The sequence below is a fragment of the Scleropages formosus genome, chromosome 6 (genome assembly GCF_900964775.1).
Source record: "Scleropages formosus chromosome 6, fSclFor1.1, whole genome shotgun sequence".
Lineage (NCBI taxonomy): Eukaryota > Metazoa > Chordata > Actinopteri > Osteoglossiformes > Osteoglossidae > Scleropages > Scleropages formosus.
Window position 1 is genome coordinate 27274071 of NC_041811.1, and position 16638 is coordinate 27290708.

General features: G+C 44.2%; 1 protein-coding gene across 2 annotated transcripts in view; it reads left to right on the plus strand.

Annotated features, from left to right (window-relative positions):
- Positions 1–12830, plus strand: part of wdr7 (WD repeat domain 7) — a 134298-nt gene extending 121468 nt beyond the window's left edge. For both annotated transcript variants that reach the window (XM_018753920.2, XM_018753931.2), the window contains 2 exons: positions 8454–8558; positions 9608–12830. In XM_018753920.2, the coding sequence (XP_018609436.2) occupies positions 8454–8558; positions 9608–9811 (309 nt within the window). In that variant the 3' untranslated portion in view covers positions 9812–12830. The remainder of the gene's footprint in view (positions 1–8453; positions 8559–9607) is intronic.
- The last annotated feature ends 3808 nt before the right edge of the window (positions 12831–16638 follow it).

The following is a 16638-nucleotide window of genomic DNA, read 5'->3' on the forward strand; positions in this document are numbered from 1 at the left end:
GCCTGTATGCAGGTATTTTCTTGTAGCTATTTGCAGGAGCGTGTACGTGCGTTCGGGTGTTCACGCTTTTCCACGGACCCAAATTAATGCCGAGAATCTTCATTCACGTTTTCGCGATTGCCGTTGCTAAGGAACTTGACAATAAGCGGAAGGGGGGGGGGGTTATCATATACGTATTTTCCAATTTAATGTCATGTTACACGTATTGAGCGGCTTCAGCAAGTAACCATTTGCCTTCCAAGCAGTTATTGGTGGTCGGCCGCTCTGATTACTATTCCCAACCAGTTACTAGCGCTCAGTAAAAGTAATTACAATTCCCACCATTTGACGGAATGCAGGTCAATATCCCAGCACTGTGTCACCTTGTTGAAATAATTAGCTAACTGGTGTAGCATCGCCACCTTGTCGAGGGGCTACCATTAGACTTCTTCAGCGACTTGTCCTCGACACTGCAGGATGTACCGCTTCGCTGTCCTCTTCATTCTGACAGCGCTGGACTGATGCTGCTCTGCAGTACAGTAGATGTAGGATAGATCCTGCCACAGAGGCGAATGGAGAGCCTGCTTCTCTGCCCAGAGCTCCTCCTCAGGCAAGCGTGAAGGAACGCTCATGGACACTATGTCTGTTTAAGTTTTTCTGCACAGGTATCACTTGTTATCTTCTTGACATACGGGTAGGCTTTTGTGTGAATATGTAGTTTATTAGCGGAGCAAAGGGCTGTATTCTCAGCTTTTATTGATATTTTGAGCCTTGCTTGCAATAACCCTATTTTCCCATGAAAGGAAGTACTTGATGGAATCATTTCTGCTTTTTTTTTTTTTTTTTTTTTTTTAGAAGAAAAGCATCACGTTTGTCACTGAACCTGATTGACATTTCATAACTGTATTTAATGTTGCTCACGCAAAGTTAGTTGAGTGTGTACTCCACCTGGTGCATTCCTGATGCGAGATCACAAGAGGGAGATTGAGCATGGCACAAAAATTACTATTGATTTAATAGATAATAAATAATAAAGATAAGTACCTCAAGCAAGCAATCATTTAACATGTCTGTCCTTATTAAAATAGCATCAGTTTTTAATACTATGTTCTGTCATATCTTTTAGCAGTGTTTCAGTGGTTTTACGTTTCCTTTTTATGCATTATAAATAATGTGAAAGAAATCAAATTCAATAGATACATTTTAAAAAGTGTATTATACTGTGTTGCTGAATGCTGTGGTACGCTGATAAATGTGTTGCTGTAGAAATGTGATACCGATTTATCCCTTCAACGCTGTGTGTGTGTGTGTGTGTGTGTGTGTGTGTGTGTGTGTGTGTGTGGGGAGCATACTGTATGGAATGGGAGCTGATGTCCTGAAAGGCTGTAGGGTCGTGCCCTCTGGAGCGCTCCTAAATCCCCCAGCAAGGGGAAGCGGAGCCAGTCTGCAGAACCATCTGCAGCCACTTTGATCAGCTCCTGTGAACCAAACCGTGTCAGCTGCAAACGCCAATCTCCTTTAACACTTAACTGCATTTACTAATTGAAGAAAATACCCCACGGTTGTCTGACCTCGCTCACAATGATACTCTCTTTTCACTCGAAAGCCATGGATGGATGTAGTTGATGTACCTGCATTACGCATATATGTGTACTGGACATCTGTGTTTTTGCATGCGTGTACCCATCGTCTTGTAACGTCCCCTCGCACTGTTCCTCTGTGAATATCCATTAGTTTGGACATTTCATCGGGATACAGCGTTTCAGGCGTTCTCGTTTAGAACTTGCAGTTACAAGATGATAGGTTGTGTGACCCTGATACAAGACATTACTGAACATATTAAGCAGAGTGGGTTATGACTTGTTACGGTACAGTAGACCTGTCCTCCATAGCGGCAGTCCCGTACTTGACTAAGAACACGGTAGTCGAGGCCTGGCCGCCATCATCCCAGCTTTAATTGGCCCCCTTGAGTGTAAGCCAGAGGTCTGCTTTTGTGGCCTCCCCTCCTCTCTTATCCTTTAAATCTTTAAGTTGGATGTTCTTTTAGTTAGTCCCCTCTCTGCCACCCCTTTCCACCAGCTGTAGGGCACAAATCACTGGCTATGACTAATGCAAGGTTGGTACAAGTAACGACATCAGCTGTTCAACTCGGCCACAGAATTTATGTCATTCCATTGAGCTCCATCTGTATTGCAGGGCTGAGAAGTGATACGGTGCCTTTTTGTCTGTTTATCATGGAAAGAGGTGCTGTATCAGGCTAAATCCGAAATTTGCGCTCTACAACCCTGCAGCTTTTTCAGAATGGATTATGAGAAGGGTAGGCAACTCTAATTGCTTCCTAAACAATTCTGAATAGCTGTTTGGAATTACACTTGAATAAACTATACCTGTTATCAAATTGTGCTGTAACACCATAATGAGATGTTGTTAGGAAGCTGCTTGCTGTTGTTAAGATAAGCAACATATTTGATTATGCGGCCTTCAGCAAAAATTTGGCGTTCAGTCACCGCAAAGTGATGAGACAGACTTGTTTATGCTGTGCGTTTCTCTCCAATACAGGTGTGATACGGTCCTTTCATTCACTTCCATTGCAGCCATTGAGCAGTTTTAATTGGCTCTCCAGCTGATAGAGCCTGGGCTCTCAGGGGCCGTAATGGCCAACGTGGAGCAGAGTGGGCTGCAACAGCAGCGAGCACAATCTGGCCAATAACGTACCTCAAAACACCCAATAGATTTATTGCTCCAGTTGAGTTCTTTAACCACTGGGGGGAAAAAAAAATTACCACTGGCCAGCCACAGAATGTTTCAGTGACCCTGTAAATATGCTGTGCGGGCATTTTTGACCGCTCCAACCAGAAAGTGCCCACCCGTGGTCTGGGCACTGGCAATTATTGGAGGGGAAGCTATTAAAATTGGATTAAATCCTGCTGCTTTTTGTTGTTATTGTTGTTGTGTCTAATCTCTGCTTTAAGGTCAGGCGCAGTCGGTTACGTGCGGGGTTGTTGGAAAGAGGGAGCCTTATGCACAGCCAAACTAGGGACGTTTTCACAAACTTCCAGCCTCACAACCTGTCGGCTCCGATTTGATGATGATTATTGATCACGCAGCAGCCTCTCGGTCACTGCCTGGCAGCACAGCGGACTCTGATCAACAGATACAGGGCGGGCCACGCTCGGGCTAAAATAAGACTCCATCTTGATAATAGGCTGAGATGAGATACTACAGCAAGATAAAGATAATTGATGACGGCCTTTGAATGGGCAAGCAGCTCCCACAATCCCTCTCTCCCGCATTCATCGCATGACCACAACGGTGGGGAAGGGTAGCGATGACAACGTTCGGCGTCTTCCGCTTTTCCCAGCAAAACACTCCCATTCAGTTAGTTTATTAACACACAGATCCCATGTGTTTAATACTGCTCCTGAAAATGATGTATTTGCATACATACATGCACTCATGCATGTGGATGTTTTTTGAATGCACCCTGACGTTTTTCCCACAGTCCCCCGGATGCTTCAGGAAATAAGCTGGACAGGTCTTAAATGGGTTTTGTGGCTCAGTGATTTCTGATAGACAGATTGATCAGATTTGCAACTGGGGATGACCTGTAAGATTTTGGACCGTCTCTGCCCTGATTCATTTTTAATACCACCGAACTCTGTATGAAAAAACTACTTTTTTTAGGAATTTTCTAGTTTATTTATTTGAACTGTAATAATACGGTAATGCTAATGTCATAGTAAATAATGCTCTAGTGTACAGTATATAACATTTTGAAACATTGGCATATTTCAGTAGTATTGTGTTTTTGTACATTTTTAAAGCATTTTTGCCAAAAACTTTCCTTAATAAGAAATAAATAAATACAGCCTCAATGTGTTTAATTATCAAGACTTTTTAGTCTCAGTGTGATAAAACAAGCTGTAGTGATTTTTAGTGCAACAAGCAATACCGGTTATTGCGTTACAGTGGTTATTTTCAGTTTCCCCTTAATTCACTGAGAGGATCTGAGTGGCTTATTGTGAGAATCTGTCAGATGTTTATTATCCTTATTTCATCACTGAAAGAAATGAAGACAGTGATGATCATTGCCTTCAATAAAATATCTAGTTAATGTGCCAGGCAAGTGGAGGCTCGTCATCGGATTCGGTAAATTACATTATTTCTTTGAACTTGCCATGCCTTGGGAAATGATGACTTTCATGCAGCTGATAAAAATGAAATATTGAACATTAGTGAGGTATGTCGTAGGAGTGAGCTCTAGCTAGCGTAGGGAAAAATCCGAAGATAGTTGTTCAGCTTGCGGAACATTCCGTTTTTGGCACGTGTTGCTGCGTCTGGTGACCGCTCGTACACGTCTGTGCCTGCAATGGGTGCTTCCTCCTCACCGGCATGCTGTCAGCTGTATCCATGGAGGTGAAAGCCTTCACTGAGCATCCTTGGGTGGAGGATTTATTTTTCAACACAATCTCCATTAATTTTCACTGTAAAAAGCACCTTTTTGCATCAGGCTGAAAACCCTGCCAAAGGAATACTGCTTTCTGTTGTATTGTCGTCTTCTGTAGATGCACGGCGGAGCGGCGGCATAGCAGGTAGCTACGGTGCCTCAAGCTCCCGGGCTGTGAGTCCGGACACGGGTTTAAATCCGGCTCAGCCCGTGCGTGTTCTCCCAAAGTCCGTGTGGGTTGCTCCGCTTTCTTCCAGTTGTCCGGATATGTGTGTTTCCATTAAATTGGTGAGTCTGAATTGCCCGTAGTGTGGATATGTATGTGTGACTGAGTGTGTGATTGCCCTACGATGGGCTGGCATCTCGTTCAGGGCCTAAACTGCCGTACACTTTATGCATTCAGGATCGGATCTGAACCACCGTGACCCTGCACAAGCGTTTACTGAATATTAATGAAGAATTAATTAAACAAATAAATCAGTACTGCTCTATTATTTTATTCGGAAATGAAATCTTGCTATTTGAGCTTCAGCACGCATTCACCTTTACGATTCATACAGTCCTAATTTTCTTTTTGCGCAGGTCTGCTTAACCTCTCCCTTCAGATGTGCACTCATGGTAGCCCACATGAGGTTTCTGCCATAGAAGTGGTATCAGAGGGCTTGCGCAGTGTGAGGCGGACTGTGTCCCGTTGGGCTGTCCTTTGTTAAGCCCCACAGGTTGTCTCTGACACAGAGGTGATGACATCCCAGGTCAAGTAGTGATGTTTTGTTGCGACAGCTTCAATGCACTGAAAGCATTGTGGGAAGTTGCATCTAACTAAGCATTGAAGTGGACTGCAGTGTTTTTTTTCTTTTTTTTTTTTTCCTTCCCCATTCCAGAGCCCTTAACTATGTTGTCAGGGCTTGTCAGTAACCACAGAGGATTCCACTGACAGGAAAAAGCAGCCCACTTTGCAAAACCGAAATCAACACATTTTTGGAATCAGCTGCTACCAAGATTTTTAAACAGGGTTACCACTATACAGAAAGTCAATATGCTTGGAGGCACAGTAAAGAGCAACTAAATAATTGAGTGGGAAAGGCGTGTTAGGGAAGGCAGTTAGTGACTGCAGACAGGCAGAGATTGAGAATTTCCCAAAAAGCTTTTTGGGAACAATGCGGTGGAGGTCAGCATTCCGGGAGATGTGTCTAATGTTTCCATTGATGATTGATGTCTTCTGTACGGCTTGTGTTTGTACCACGTTACCTTGGCATGGTACAGCGACGTGGAAATAACTGTAACTTAGTTGTACAAATCTCACGTCATAAGTCACTTTAAATGACTAAATAATAAAATATAATAAAGTGGTAATTAAAAATTGTAATACTTGAATTTAATTCCTTTGACTTGAATGCTCTTTTATGTTTCTTTATGTATTTTATGTCGTTTTAGATGAAGGAAACATTCATGACTTCAGTAACATAAAATATATATTTGACTCGTAAACCTGAAGTTGAATATGCTTAAAGTGAACTAAACCGTAGCGGAAGAAAAATAAAATAGTCAACAGACCGTTAACTTTTTGCTTTTCTAGTAGTTCTTGATAATTTTTTGCCAAATGTTGGGAGCTCAGTGCAGATTATTTGTTTATATTTCCTTTTTGAAACTTGCAGACCAAATTGTAGAGGTTAGATATTAATGTATCTAACGGATCTCTTTTTTCTAGAAATATCTGAGGTGTGTGAGATATTGCAAATCAGTACAGTCTACAGACACATATGCTAAATAGTTTGTCTTTTAAATTAATATTTAGAATTGTGTTTAGCATGTTTCATGGTCTCTGTGACAAAGAAATGAAATCTGGAAACCTGACTGGGTATTTATATCAAAGCAGGAATTCTTTTATTAACTACAGCTGCCCATGCATTGTTGTTGATGCTTCCTACTTTAGAGGACAATGTAATATTGATTCCACATATACAGACACTCAGACCCAGATGGAAACTTAATAAAGGCTTGATCTCAGGTGCAAGCGCATTGGCCTGGTATTGTCTAAGCCCTCTGAAGGAGTGGGAGCATGCTTCCCGTGCAGCCTGGCAAATTAGCGCGGGGACGAGCCAGGAAGTGCACCACGCATCCCTAGAAGAAGAGCAATTAGAGCAGCAGCAGCAACGAGGCTGCACGTGCTGCCGGGTTCTCTCTGCAGCTTCTCGTAGCTCAGCTGGGAAGGAAACGGCCGAGAAACGCCAAGGAGCCTCAGCAGAGTCACGCTCTTTATTTTTATACCAGCGAGGCGAATCAGTCCCCTTGCACCCCTGAAAGAGCTTGGATGTTCTCGCAAAACCTGGCCAAAAAACGTGAACTCTGTTCAGTATCTGTGCAATTCACTTCTAAGGTTTACTGTCATATTTTCATAAGAATAAAAAGTACTCAATAAATATTTGTCATGCCAGCACATATTTTTTTTCCCCCCAAACAGGAGTAGCTTCTTTAGTTGTGGTTTTGCTTATTTCTTTGCAATTTGGTTGATACAGGATGTTCTGGAGCTGCATTTTGACTTTTCTTAGGAAACGTGTTTTCGGTCACATCAGTTTAGCGAACAAAAATTAAAGTGCTAAATTAAAAAACCATCATTGTTCCTTAAGTACGTCAGTAGATTTTTTTTTTTTTTTTTTTTAAATTGCTGAATAGTTTCCTAAGAGAGAAGCATTACTTTCCGCTTGTATCTGTTTAATGTTTTGTTTCTTTAAACAGTGTATTAATGTCGCAAGACGCACATCTCAGAAACAGCTAAAATGTGTGTAAGGAAGGGATGTATGGGGGAGGGATGTGATAAGAAAAGGAAGAGATACGGCAAATGCAGGACAGCAGCGCTTTTAATTAAACAGAATTTATATGTAGTGTCAGGATGTTTATATTGTTGCATCCATTTGGACAGTGTTTTGCCCTCAGACCTGTGATAAAAGTGAACTGTCTGCCATTTAATGGCAAGCAAAAGGATGTTACTCTGGGGTGTAAATCTGCCTTCAACTTGGGCTTAGTACCCCATATGTGGTCATTTCTTTTTCCACCTTGGTGGTCCTACCTTCCCTTGGCTGCCATGCAGTTTGATTTAGAAAAAGAAAATTTAAAAAAAAAAGAAAAGAAAAAAGGTTCAGCGGTGGAATGACGCCTCATAAAGATTTCACCAAGTCCTCATTGTCATACTTAGGCTCTGTGAAGGCCAGTTGGCAGTGAAAGGTCTAAGAAAGACCTGATTCTCTGCGGTTCTGTAAAGAGCAGTCGCTCGTTGAGCACGTCTTACACTTAATAGCTGTAATGGGCTGCGATGAGGAATGAGGATTTTGCCGGAACTCATCCTATGATCAGCTGCTGGTCTTTTTTTGCAAGTGATTAGGATGAAGACTGCATTAGCTGATCGATGATCAGTTAGCGAGTTCCTGTCTGCGCAAAGCCGAGTGTTTATTCTGCAGGTGGCGAGAGCGATGTGCTGATTGAGAGTGCTTTACAGGTGAGAGGCAGGTATCGACATCGGGTTCGGTGATGAATGCATTTTCACGTGTGCTGGCTCAAGGTCGGTGCCGGCAGGTGGAGCGAGCCAGGCGGCCATCGCTCACGGAGACGTTAGCAAGCACTGCGTGTTTTTGTGCATGTGCCGGTGTGTCTGTCTGTCCGTCTGTTGTGTGTGTGAGTGAGTGAATGAAAAGGGGGAGAGAGACAGCGAGAGACAGACCTACGGTAACTTTACGTGGAAGCCTGCATGGATAACCTCACAAATTTGTTCTATTGTCTGAAAAACATGTTGAAATAATGTGACATTTGTGTTTTTTAGAAGGTTTCCTGAGGAAGATGGAAATAATTTTCCCAAAACATACTTTGTATAGACTACTTTCCCAGTGGTAGCACAGTGGTGTAGTGGAGAGCGCTGCAACCTCACAGCTGTGGAGATCCTCTGTCGTAATGCATCTTGACTCTTAATCCAGCCCCGCACCGTAAGCCTCGCTCTCAATCTCTGCTCCTTTCTTCCTTTATGGTGCTCACACAGCATATTCACGGACACAAGGGGCCCATAACCGCAGTGTCTTTTGCTCCCGATGGGCGCTACCTGGCCACCTACTCAAACGCAGACAGCCACATCTCCTTCTGGCAGGTAAGGATGTGTGATTTACGCCCAGTTCATTAGGAGCTCGCCGTCTCTGCTCTTTTAATAAAATTCCTTGTATGCTGTATTTGTCCTACTGCACCAGACAGGTCTGTTTTTCTTTGGTGCTTTTGAAAATTTAATTCCTTTTTAATTGACATGGTAATTCAGTCAGTAAGTTCTAAGGCTGACCACTGTGTGATGCTGTTGTGGTCGGAAGCCATCTCCGCGTGCGTGGTGGGTGTGATGGTGTTACGGCTCTGTCGTGCTGACGGCAGCGTCACGCTGCCGTGGTGCGCTGTCACGCTTTTCTGGGGAGGGACAGAAAGTCTGAGCTCATTGCTCCCGTATTTGGCCGCCCGCGTCTGCTCTTCCCCATAACAGCAGCAAAGGCAGCATTCCTGTGCAAACCGAAGCTGCTCAAAGGCCACGTGGTAACGAAGCCTCAGATGGTCCGCTGCTGCTGAAGGTCTGGGCTCTGTGGTTTGGCCCTGGGGTGCGTGCATCAATGTGAATGGCTGCTGTGGTTTGTCTGCGACCCACAGGAAGGGGAGTGGTGCTCCGGTCCGGTAGCTGCAGGCTGCGGCCGCTGATGTCACATGCATCATAATTGACTCTTTTCATCACATCAGCGGAGTGTTGTGTTCTCTAAACTGCTATGACAGTTTTACGGCATAAATCGTCTCTCTATCAAATGGCATAAAATTTATGCAAGCTAAGTTTAAGTAACGGTAATGAATTTTAAAAAGTCAAGTTTACTTTGTAAGGAATATTTGTGAAAAGGAGCTTTTTTAAAAACAGATTTTTCTAATTAAAACCCTGAATTTTTTTTTTCCCCCCTTCATTTTTTGGACTTTTGCAGTCATTGTCAGTACAAGTCGTGCTTTCGGTTCAGGGCGGTAAAAGCAGAGAGTGTTGGGGAAGAATCGTGGCATAATTGTCCCTGTGTGAGCAGGAAAGTGGAGAGAAGACCCTTGACCGACATGTTAACTGAGGGAGGTCAGTGGATGGGTGGGACTCCATGACCGGCGCTGACCCTCCCTTCTCCTCCCCCACAGATGAACACCTCGTTGCTAGGCAGCATCGGCATGCTCAACTCCGCCCCTCAGCTGCGTTGCATCAAGACGTACCAAGTCCCCCCGGTGCAGCCCGCGTCACCTGGGTCTCAGAATGCCCTGAAGCTGGCTCGCCTCATCTGGACCTCCAACCGCAACGTCATCCTCATGGCCCACGATGGCAAGGAGCACCGTTTCATGGTCTGAGACGGAACCCCCCAACCACAATGACCCCTCACGTTAGGAAGCAGTGAAAGCTGTGCTTTATTTGCACTCTACTCAGTTGTTTACATGTATCCGTTCCTTCTGTTGGTTTTTGCTTCTTTGTAATTATTTAATGGGAAAAAATGACTTAATTCTATTCGAAGTCTTTCCATGCACCTGAGTTGCTAGACTTGCATATGAAATTATCGTGCGAGTATCTCTGCGGTCAGTTAGTGTTTACTGTATATTTGTTTTATATTCTTGTGGAGCATGCTTTTATTGGTTATCTGCAGTGACAGAAATGATAGGCGGGCCGGTTGCACCGCTTGCAACAGACTCTGTGGAATGTTTTCTTTCAAAGGATGTGCTGCTTTTTCTCGGGAGTGCCCACTCTCCTCGTGCACCAAAACGTGTCCCACGTAGGTCTTACCACAAAATCGTATCATATCATACCCAATGAAAAATCTTTATGAATGCTTTTTGTTGTAGCTTATAGTTGTTCTGAGTTGTTTGTATGGTTGCTTTTCATTGGCTATGGGGTAAAATAGTGTAACAGGTATTGTAAATGTATAAATTGCCACCACCACCAGTCTGTCAGGCATTCACCAAGAGGAAGGCTTGAAAGTACCGAATATGGATATTCACTTGTAGATAATACTTTAGAGTAAAATACAGAATTATATTTTAAAGAGTTCTTTAATATATTACCATGAATACGGTACCATTCCCGAAGCTTGACTCCACTATCCTGCGGAGTTTAAAGAAGCACCCAGTGGATCCAACCTACTGATGATTGGCACTTGTGATGCTCCTCGCTGAGATGTTCCTTCATCTTCATCCTGCATCTCTTTCGGATACTAAGGCACGTCCGCAAGCTGAAGCGTTTCTCTGCTTTTCGAATTTTTTTTTGCAAGTTTTACAAATATAGCTATTATTTATTAACGTATAATAAATTCCTCAGAAAATATTAAAGCTGCTTGAGAGCGTTGACTTCCATATCAAACACCCTTTTGCCCCCGTATTTGTACCGATTCCAGAAGAATGTGAAAAATATGGCTAAAACGGGAGACTGTGGAAGAGAGTGAGACTTCAGGGAGTAGTTCCTAATTGAATGTCGTTCTGTGATTCATTCAAGCTCGAAACCATCATCAACGGGTCAGTGGGGCTCTGCTGTCTGTGTGTAGTTATTATGGTGGCGCTGTGCTGTACTTGCCTGGGTAGCTGTGTGCGGGCGAGGGTGGCCTGCCTTGCGCCGCTGTCCTGTTGTGAATCTGCAGAGCTGCTGAGAGGGGCGACACCGCAGTCCTACTCACTTTTTTGCCACCAAGCTCTAGCCGACATTGTCGCTCGATAGTCTTTCACATCAGCGGTCCGTTTTGTGCACGGTATTGAAAAAAATTGGTGCGACTCAAAGGCGGTTACAGAATGCGTTAAACATTCACTTCGCTGCTGTGCGGAATGGCCCTATTTTGAGCATGTTAACTCTGCGCTATGGGCCGTCTTACTGGTCGCTCCCATTGTAGTAGAAAAACCTGCTATTTAATCCACTTAGTCTCTCTACCTAGTCAACGGGAAATGACGGAGCCATTCCCTCAAAAGCTGTTGGCGCCCCCCTCCCGGAATGGTCCCAGGTCGACCGTTGGCAAAGCCTACATCCTGTTGCTGGAGAGACATTATATACTGTAGACTGCTGATTAAGATCTTCTACTTTATGCTTATTATCAATACGTGGGCTTGTTAGGTTTACCGATCTCCTTGAGTCGTAACAGAAGATTATTATTCACAGACATTGGCAGTTTTTAACCGAAAAAAAAAAAAAGACTTTAGCGGAACTAATCCACATACGACAAAGTAAATAAGGTGAGCACCAGATTGCCATCATGGATTTGTTTCCCAGCTCTCACCGACTCAATAGCTGTTATTGTACATCAAGGATTGTGTTTCCTCCCTGACTTACGGCCCGCTTGTATGGTCCTCTTCTCACGCTAGTCTTCTGATGAAGGTTAAAGACATAAACATCAGGGTAACGAATTGACTTTGTTTGGCTACATTGCAATCAAGAGATTTCAGGCCAGAAGCTTAATTTCTCTGGCACTTTCATTTCTAACATTTTTCACAGCTGCCAGCTGCTTGCTTAACACCCGATTGGGGCAGCAACTGGAAGCTGGGAATTCTCCCTAGCAGATGATAGAGGAACCCAAACAAATACTATATTCCCGTTTTGACTTCATCTGGAATTTATATGTGTGTTTCGGTTTGAGAGCCATCCAAGTGGTGTGTTGATGTTTTTCTGGTTCTCGCTGGGAAACCCAATAAAAACTTTAATTTTGGTAAGGCTTCAGGGGATAAAAGGTGATGTAGGACAGTTGCAATGGATGCTTGGATTTTGCATATTCTCAGTAGAACATGGATTTTGTTTAACTAGTGAGCTGTGTTTTTTGAAACGAGATGCCTTGTCTCCCAGTTCTTGTCAGAAAAACATATCAACACTTGAGCATCATATCCAAGACGCACACCTTGCACTGTGCATTTGCTCCTACTCCCTGATCCTCACTCATCCTATAACTTCATGTCTCTTCCATTCCTGCTCCATCTCTGTCCTATCTATGCTTCAAATTGTCTGCCTTGATCAAAGATTGACTTTCTTTGGCAGCTTCTGCGGAATCCATGGCTGGTGGTTCAGTGAAGAAAAAAACTCTTACAGCTCCCTCAGATCACAGCAGTTTGCCTCCATGCCACAGCTGAATTTATTGCTGAATCTCACTGGTGACACTGTAATTTACATTGCCCTTCTGTAACTAGATATGCAACAAAATTTGTTCGGAGCTTATTTTTACGAGACTTGTTCTTTAGTGATGCCAGAGAGATGATATGCTGTTGTAGCCATGGAAGGTGTCTATACTGTACCTGAAAGCTTTGTGTGACTGTGTGTGTATCTGTGCCACCGTTTACTTACATTTAATGAACGTGTACCGTAAAGGCTGTGTTGTGTGTATGGCTCTGTGTTCAATAAAATGAAGTGTCAGCCTTTGCCTGCTTCATTTACATTTATTCATTTAGCTGATGCTTTTCTCCAAAACAACTTAGTGTTAAGGAGCTTAGTTATTTACCCATTTATACAGCTGGGTCATTTTTACTGGAGTAATTCAGGGTAAGTACCTTGCTCAACACTGTGGCAGCAGCAGGTAGAATTCGAACCTGGGACCTTCAAGTCCCAAGGCAGCAGCTTGAATCACTACACCACCCGGTGTGTGGTAACACTTCATTACCAGCGCTTCAGAATATCATATGAATAAAGGTTTCACTTCCTGGGGGGGGGGGGTCTTAGTTGTTGAAATGCTACTGTACATATGTAGGTCTCAGTATCAACAAAAAAAAAAAAATCACAAGTTGCCAAAACAAGCTCTTTGTCAATGTCATTATTTGTAAATTTATGAAAATGCAACCATTATTTAGATACTTAACATAACCTAGATTTTTAAGAGAAGGTTATTTAAGATTGGTATACAGAAATATGAATTTCTAATGAGTCTCTCATTCCACTCTTAGAAATCGTTTATAATTAACTGTAGTTGCATAGTTGTACATGATAGGTGTTCTCAAAGCTTGGCTAAAAAAGTTGTCCTTGGGCACAGAACCATTGTAATGAGTTAAATTATTTAATTCCACATATTTCATTTAAACTTACGTTTATGTGTTTGGCCTTTATCCAAAGTGACATGCAGCTCAGAGTAAAATGTACAGTTCAGGGTGATTAATATATTTCAGGTCAATGTCATATTATTATTCCAGTCTAACGTCTGCTATGTCTAGTATCTCCCCACATAAACTACGCAAGTAGCTGATCAAAATGCACAGGAATAAATGCTCCCCAAACAGCAGCAACATGAATGACAAGCAAGGATTATTTTGGACAACTTCATTATTGGCACAAGATCTTTGGACGCCGTTTGCTCCGATGAGGAGCTTGGTCTACTTAGGAAGTAGACACGGAAACGTCAGCAGCTTGTATGAGCAGCGTCGTGTGTTTGGCTACGCCATAGGTGGACTATAAGGGCACCGGCTGATGACTGAGTGAGCAAGTGTGATGGCTGTCGTCCAGGTGGCCAAATTGCTTGCTACGTTTCCGTAGCTGGAGTTGTGTTTTGAGTGTGGAAACGAGGAATTATATAGAACATCCCCAACGTTTTTTTTTTAAACCCTTTTTTGCAGTAAAGTTTCTGCAACAAGCAGCTATAGATGAAGCAGGGTTGTGATATTGAAGAAGTTCACCTGTGTACAACTGACCTGCTCTACCTGCTCTCAGCAAATTATTTTTTACATCACACCAACAAAACCACAAGCAAAGCATTGCTATTTACATGCGCTCAGCTCATCTTTTTCTTCATTCGACGTTAATTTGGAGAGGCACCCGGAGCGGTTTGTTGCTGTTATAAGCAGCGGCCACGTACGGTTCGAGCGCCCCTTCCCCCGCGCTCCCTGCGGCGGGCGTGTGCCGAGCTGTAAGAGGGAGGCTTGCTCTGTCGGCAGCCCTAATGAATGGGCCCGGCTCAGTGTCATTCCATGTCCTACGCGGCGATGTCTTTCACTCCGCTCGGGAGGACGTGACACTAGTATGAAGCGAGGAGGCCGCTGCTGGGTGAACTCTCACCTCTCACCTCCGTCCCCCTCAACCGCGGTGGGAAAAATCAATAGCACCAAGTCAGAAGGGAAATATTTCCTGGCCCTAACTAGAGAATGTGCTTTGACAAGGCTGGGCTGAAATACACAACAAAGGAGAGACGAGAGTAGAGGAATCATTCGTAAAGGCTGGCAGTTCAAGGTGTCTCCCGGCATAATGGGCCAGGAGGATGGCTACAGACGCTCAATAAGTACAAATACCAAAGGTCACTCTGCAATGGGAGCGAATATCAAAAAAGCAGGCCCTTCTCCGAAGCAAATTACCACGTCAAACTGCGCTAACAATAGTCCCTTTGCATTTTGATTTTCTTCAGCCTTTGCTTAAGCCTGATTGTCTGCATTTGGAACCAATCTTTTAACTCGCTCTTGCCGCGCATAGTGTATAGGGACATTCGGTGCTCTTCAGGTAAACCGCCGGTGACCCCAGCGTGATAGACGCTGCGTGAGGACAGCGGAGGGACGAGGAAACCTAATGAAGGAAGCGGCGGGTAAGAACACAGCTCCGTCCACGTCGCCGTCGCCCTGGTTTCCTTGGGGTTCTGTCTTATTGACCGCACGTGTCTTCGGCAGATGCGGAGGACAGGCTTGTGGTAAAGACAAACCCAGGTTGGTTCTTCACTTTGTCGCTTTGTTCGTGGGAGGTCAGCTTGTCAACCACCCACCCCCGCAATGGCACCCTCACATTTCACCGTGTCTCTGGGGATCAGAGAGAAACAGGCATGCTGCACCCTGATTAAATTGTTTTATTGTGGTGAGACGCAGTAGAAGGTGGATGTTGGGTTGCTTTACCAACCCCACCGTTCCCCACCCCAACCGGCCCGGTCAGTCTTAGATGAGCTCCATGTGGACTCTATGGGAGTGGGAGGCGAAATCTTTGATGTTGCAGTATTTCCTGGTCCCTCCATGGATCCTACACCCTTGTGATCCAAGACCACCATTTAAAAGCCCTATTGATCGGCATCTCCATGAAGCATTTCTATGACTTGATGTGAAAGTGGATGTTGATGAATAGTTATGTCATTTTTAAATGCAGAACATCCCCTTTCACCCATCTGCCTTACCTTGGCACAGCCTGTAGTGATCAGGTGGTGGTAAAACCGATCATTAAAATTTTTCCTTTACATCTTGCTAGACGTTGATTGGCTGCAAATGAATTGCAACATTCCTGCTAAACCCATAGATTCTTCCATTCCCTCTTCTTCCAATGAGCAGAGATTAGATACTCTGTGGTATTTCACCATAAAGCCCCCCTCCCCACACCACTGCACGATAGGGACCCTTCCTCAATCAATGTTTTACAGCCCAGGCAGTAGTGGGCCGGAGGGGGTGCGCAGTCGCTCTGGGCGAACCGGTGGTCAGTGGACCCAGTGACCAGAAGGTCGACAAAAGCCACTTTTACAGCACCAATCAGTGTCCGGCAGGAAGAGGACAGGCCGTAGATTATTTTTCAAGGTGACAGTAACCTCTGACCTTTCTTGTGTCCTGGTGCCTACTAGCCATTTATCATATGCTCTCTCCTCAGCAAGCTCTTTAACCGTTTTAAAGTTGGCAAACATTATCTATTGATTTTATTGACCACGCTCTCCAATCTGCTGCAGAAACCAAAGGTTCCTATTTCCGATCCTGCTTTTCTTCTCCTTTCTGTTTGCCGTATCGTTGGCGCCAATTAAATGTTCGTTTCATGACTTTTTTTAATTGCATTTGAAGTCCTGCTCCGAAGATGAGCGGTGGGGCAGCTGTTTTGGGAGGAACACTTACCGTAGCAGAAGATGAGCTTGGTGGACAATGGTGCTCCTCCAACAGATGGCAGAGGTGCCCGGCAGCAGCCTCTGCAAATGGGCGCAGGTTCACCGCACGCAGTCAGAGCTCCTCCGACTTCCTCGCGGGCGTCGTGAGAGGCAGCCCATAGCTCCATTGTGTCCCTGCAACACAAAGCTGCTTTCTGCGGGGAGGGTGGGACACGGGGGCGTTCGGTGGCCACTACCGTTTCTCATAAGGGCTTACCGCTGTAAAGAAAGAAATTAGTAATTAATATGCAGCATTCCTCTGAATATGACATCTTGTGTCATGTAGACGTGTCACATACAGCAGGCACAACACAGCGCCAGGTGTAAGAGACAGAAAAAGGAATTTGGTCTTTTTGACTTTGG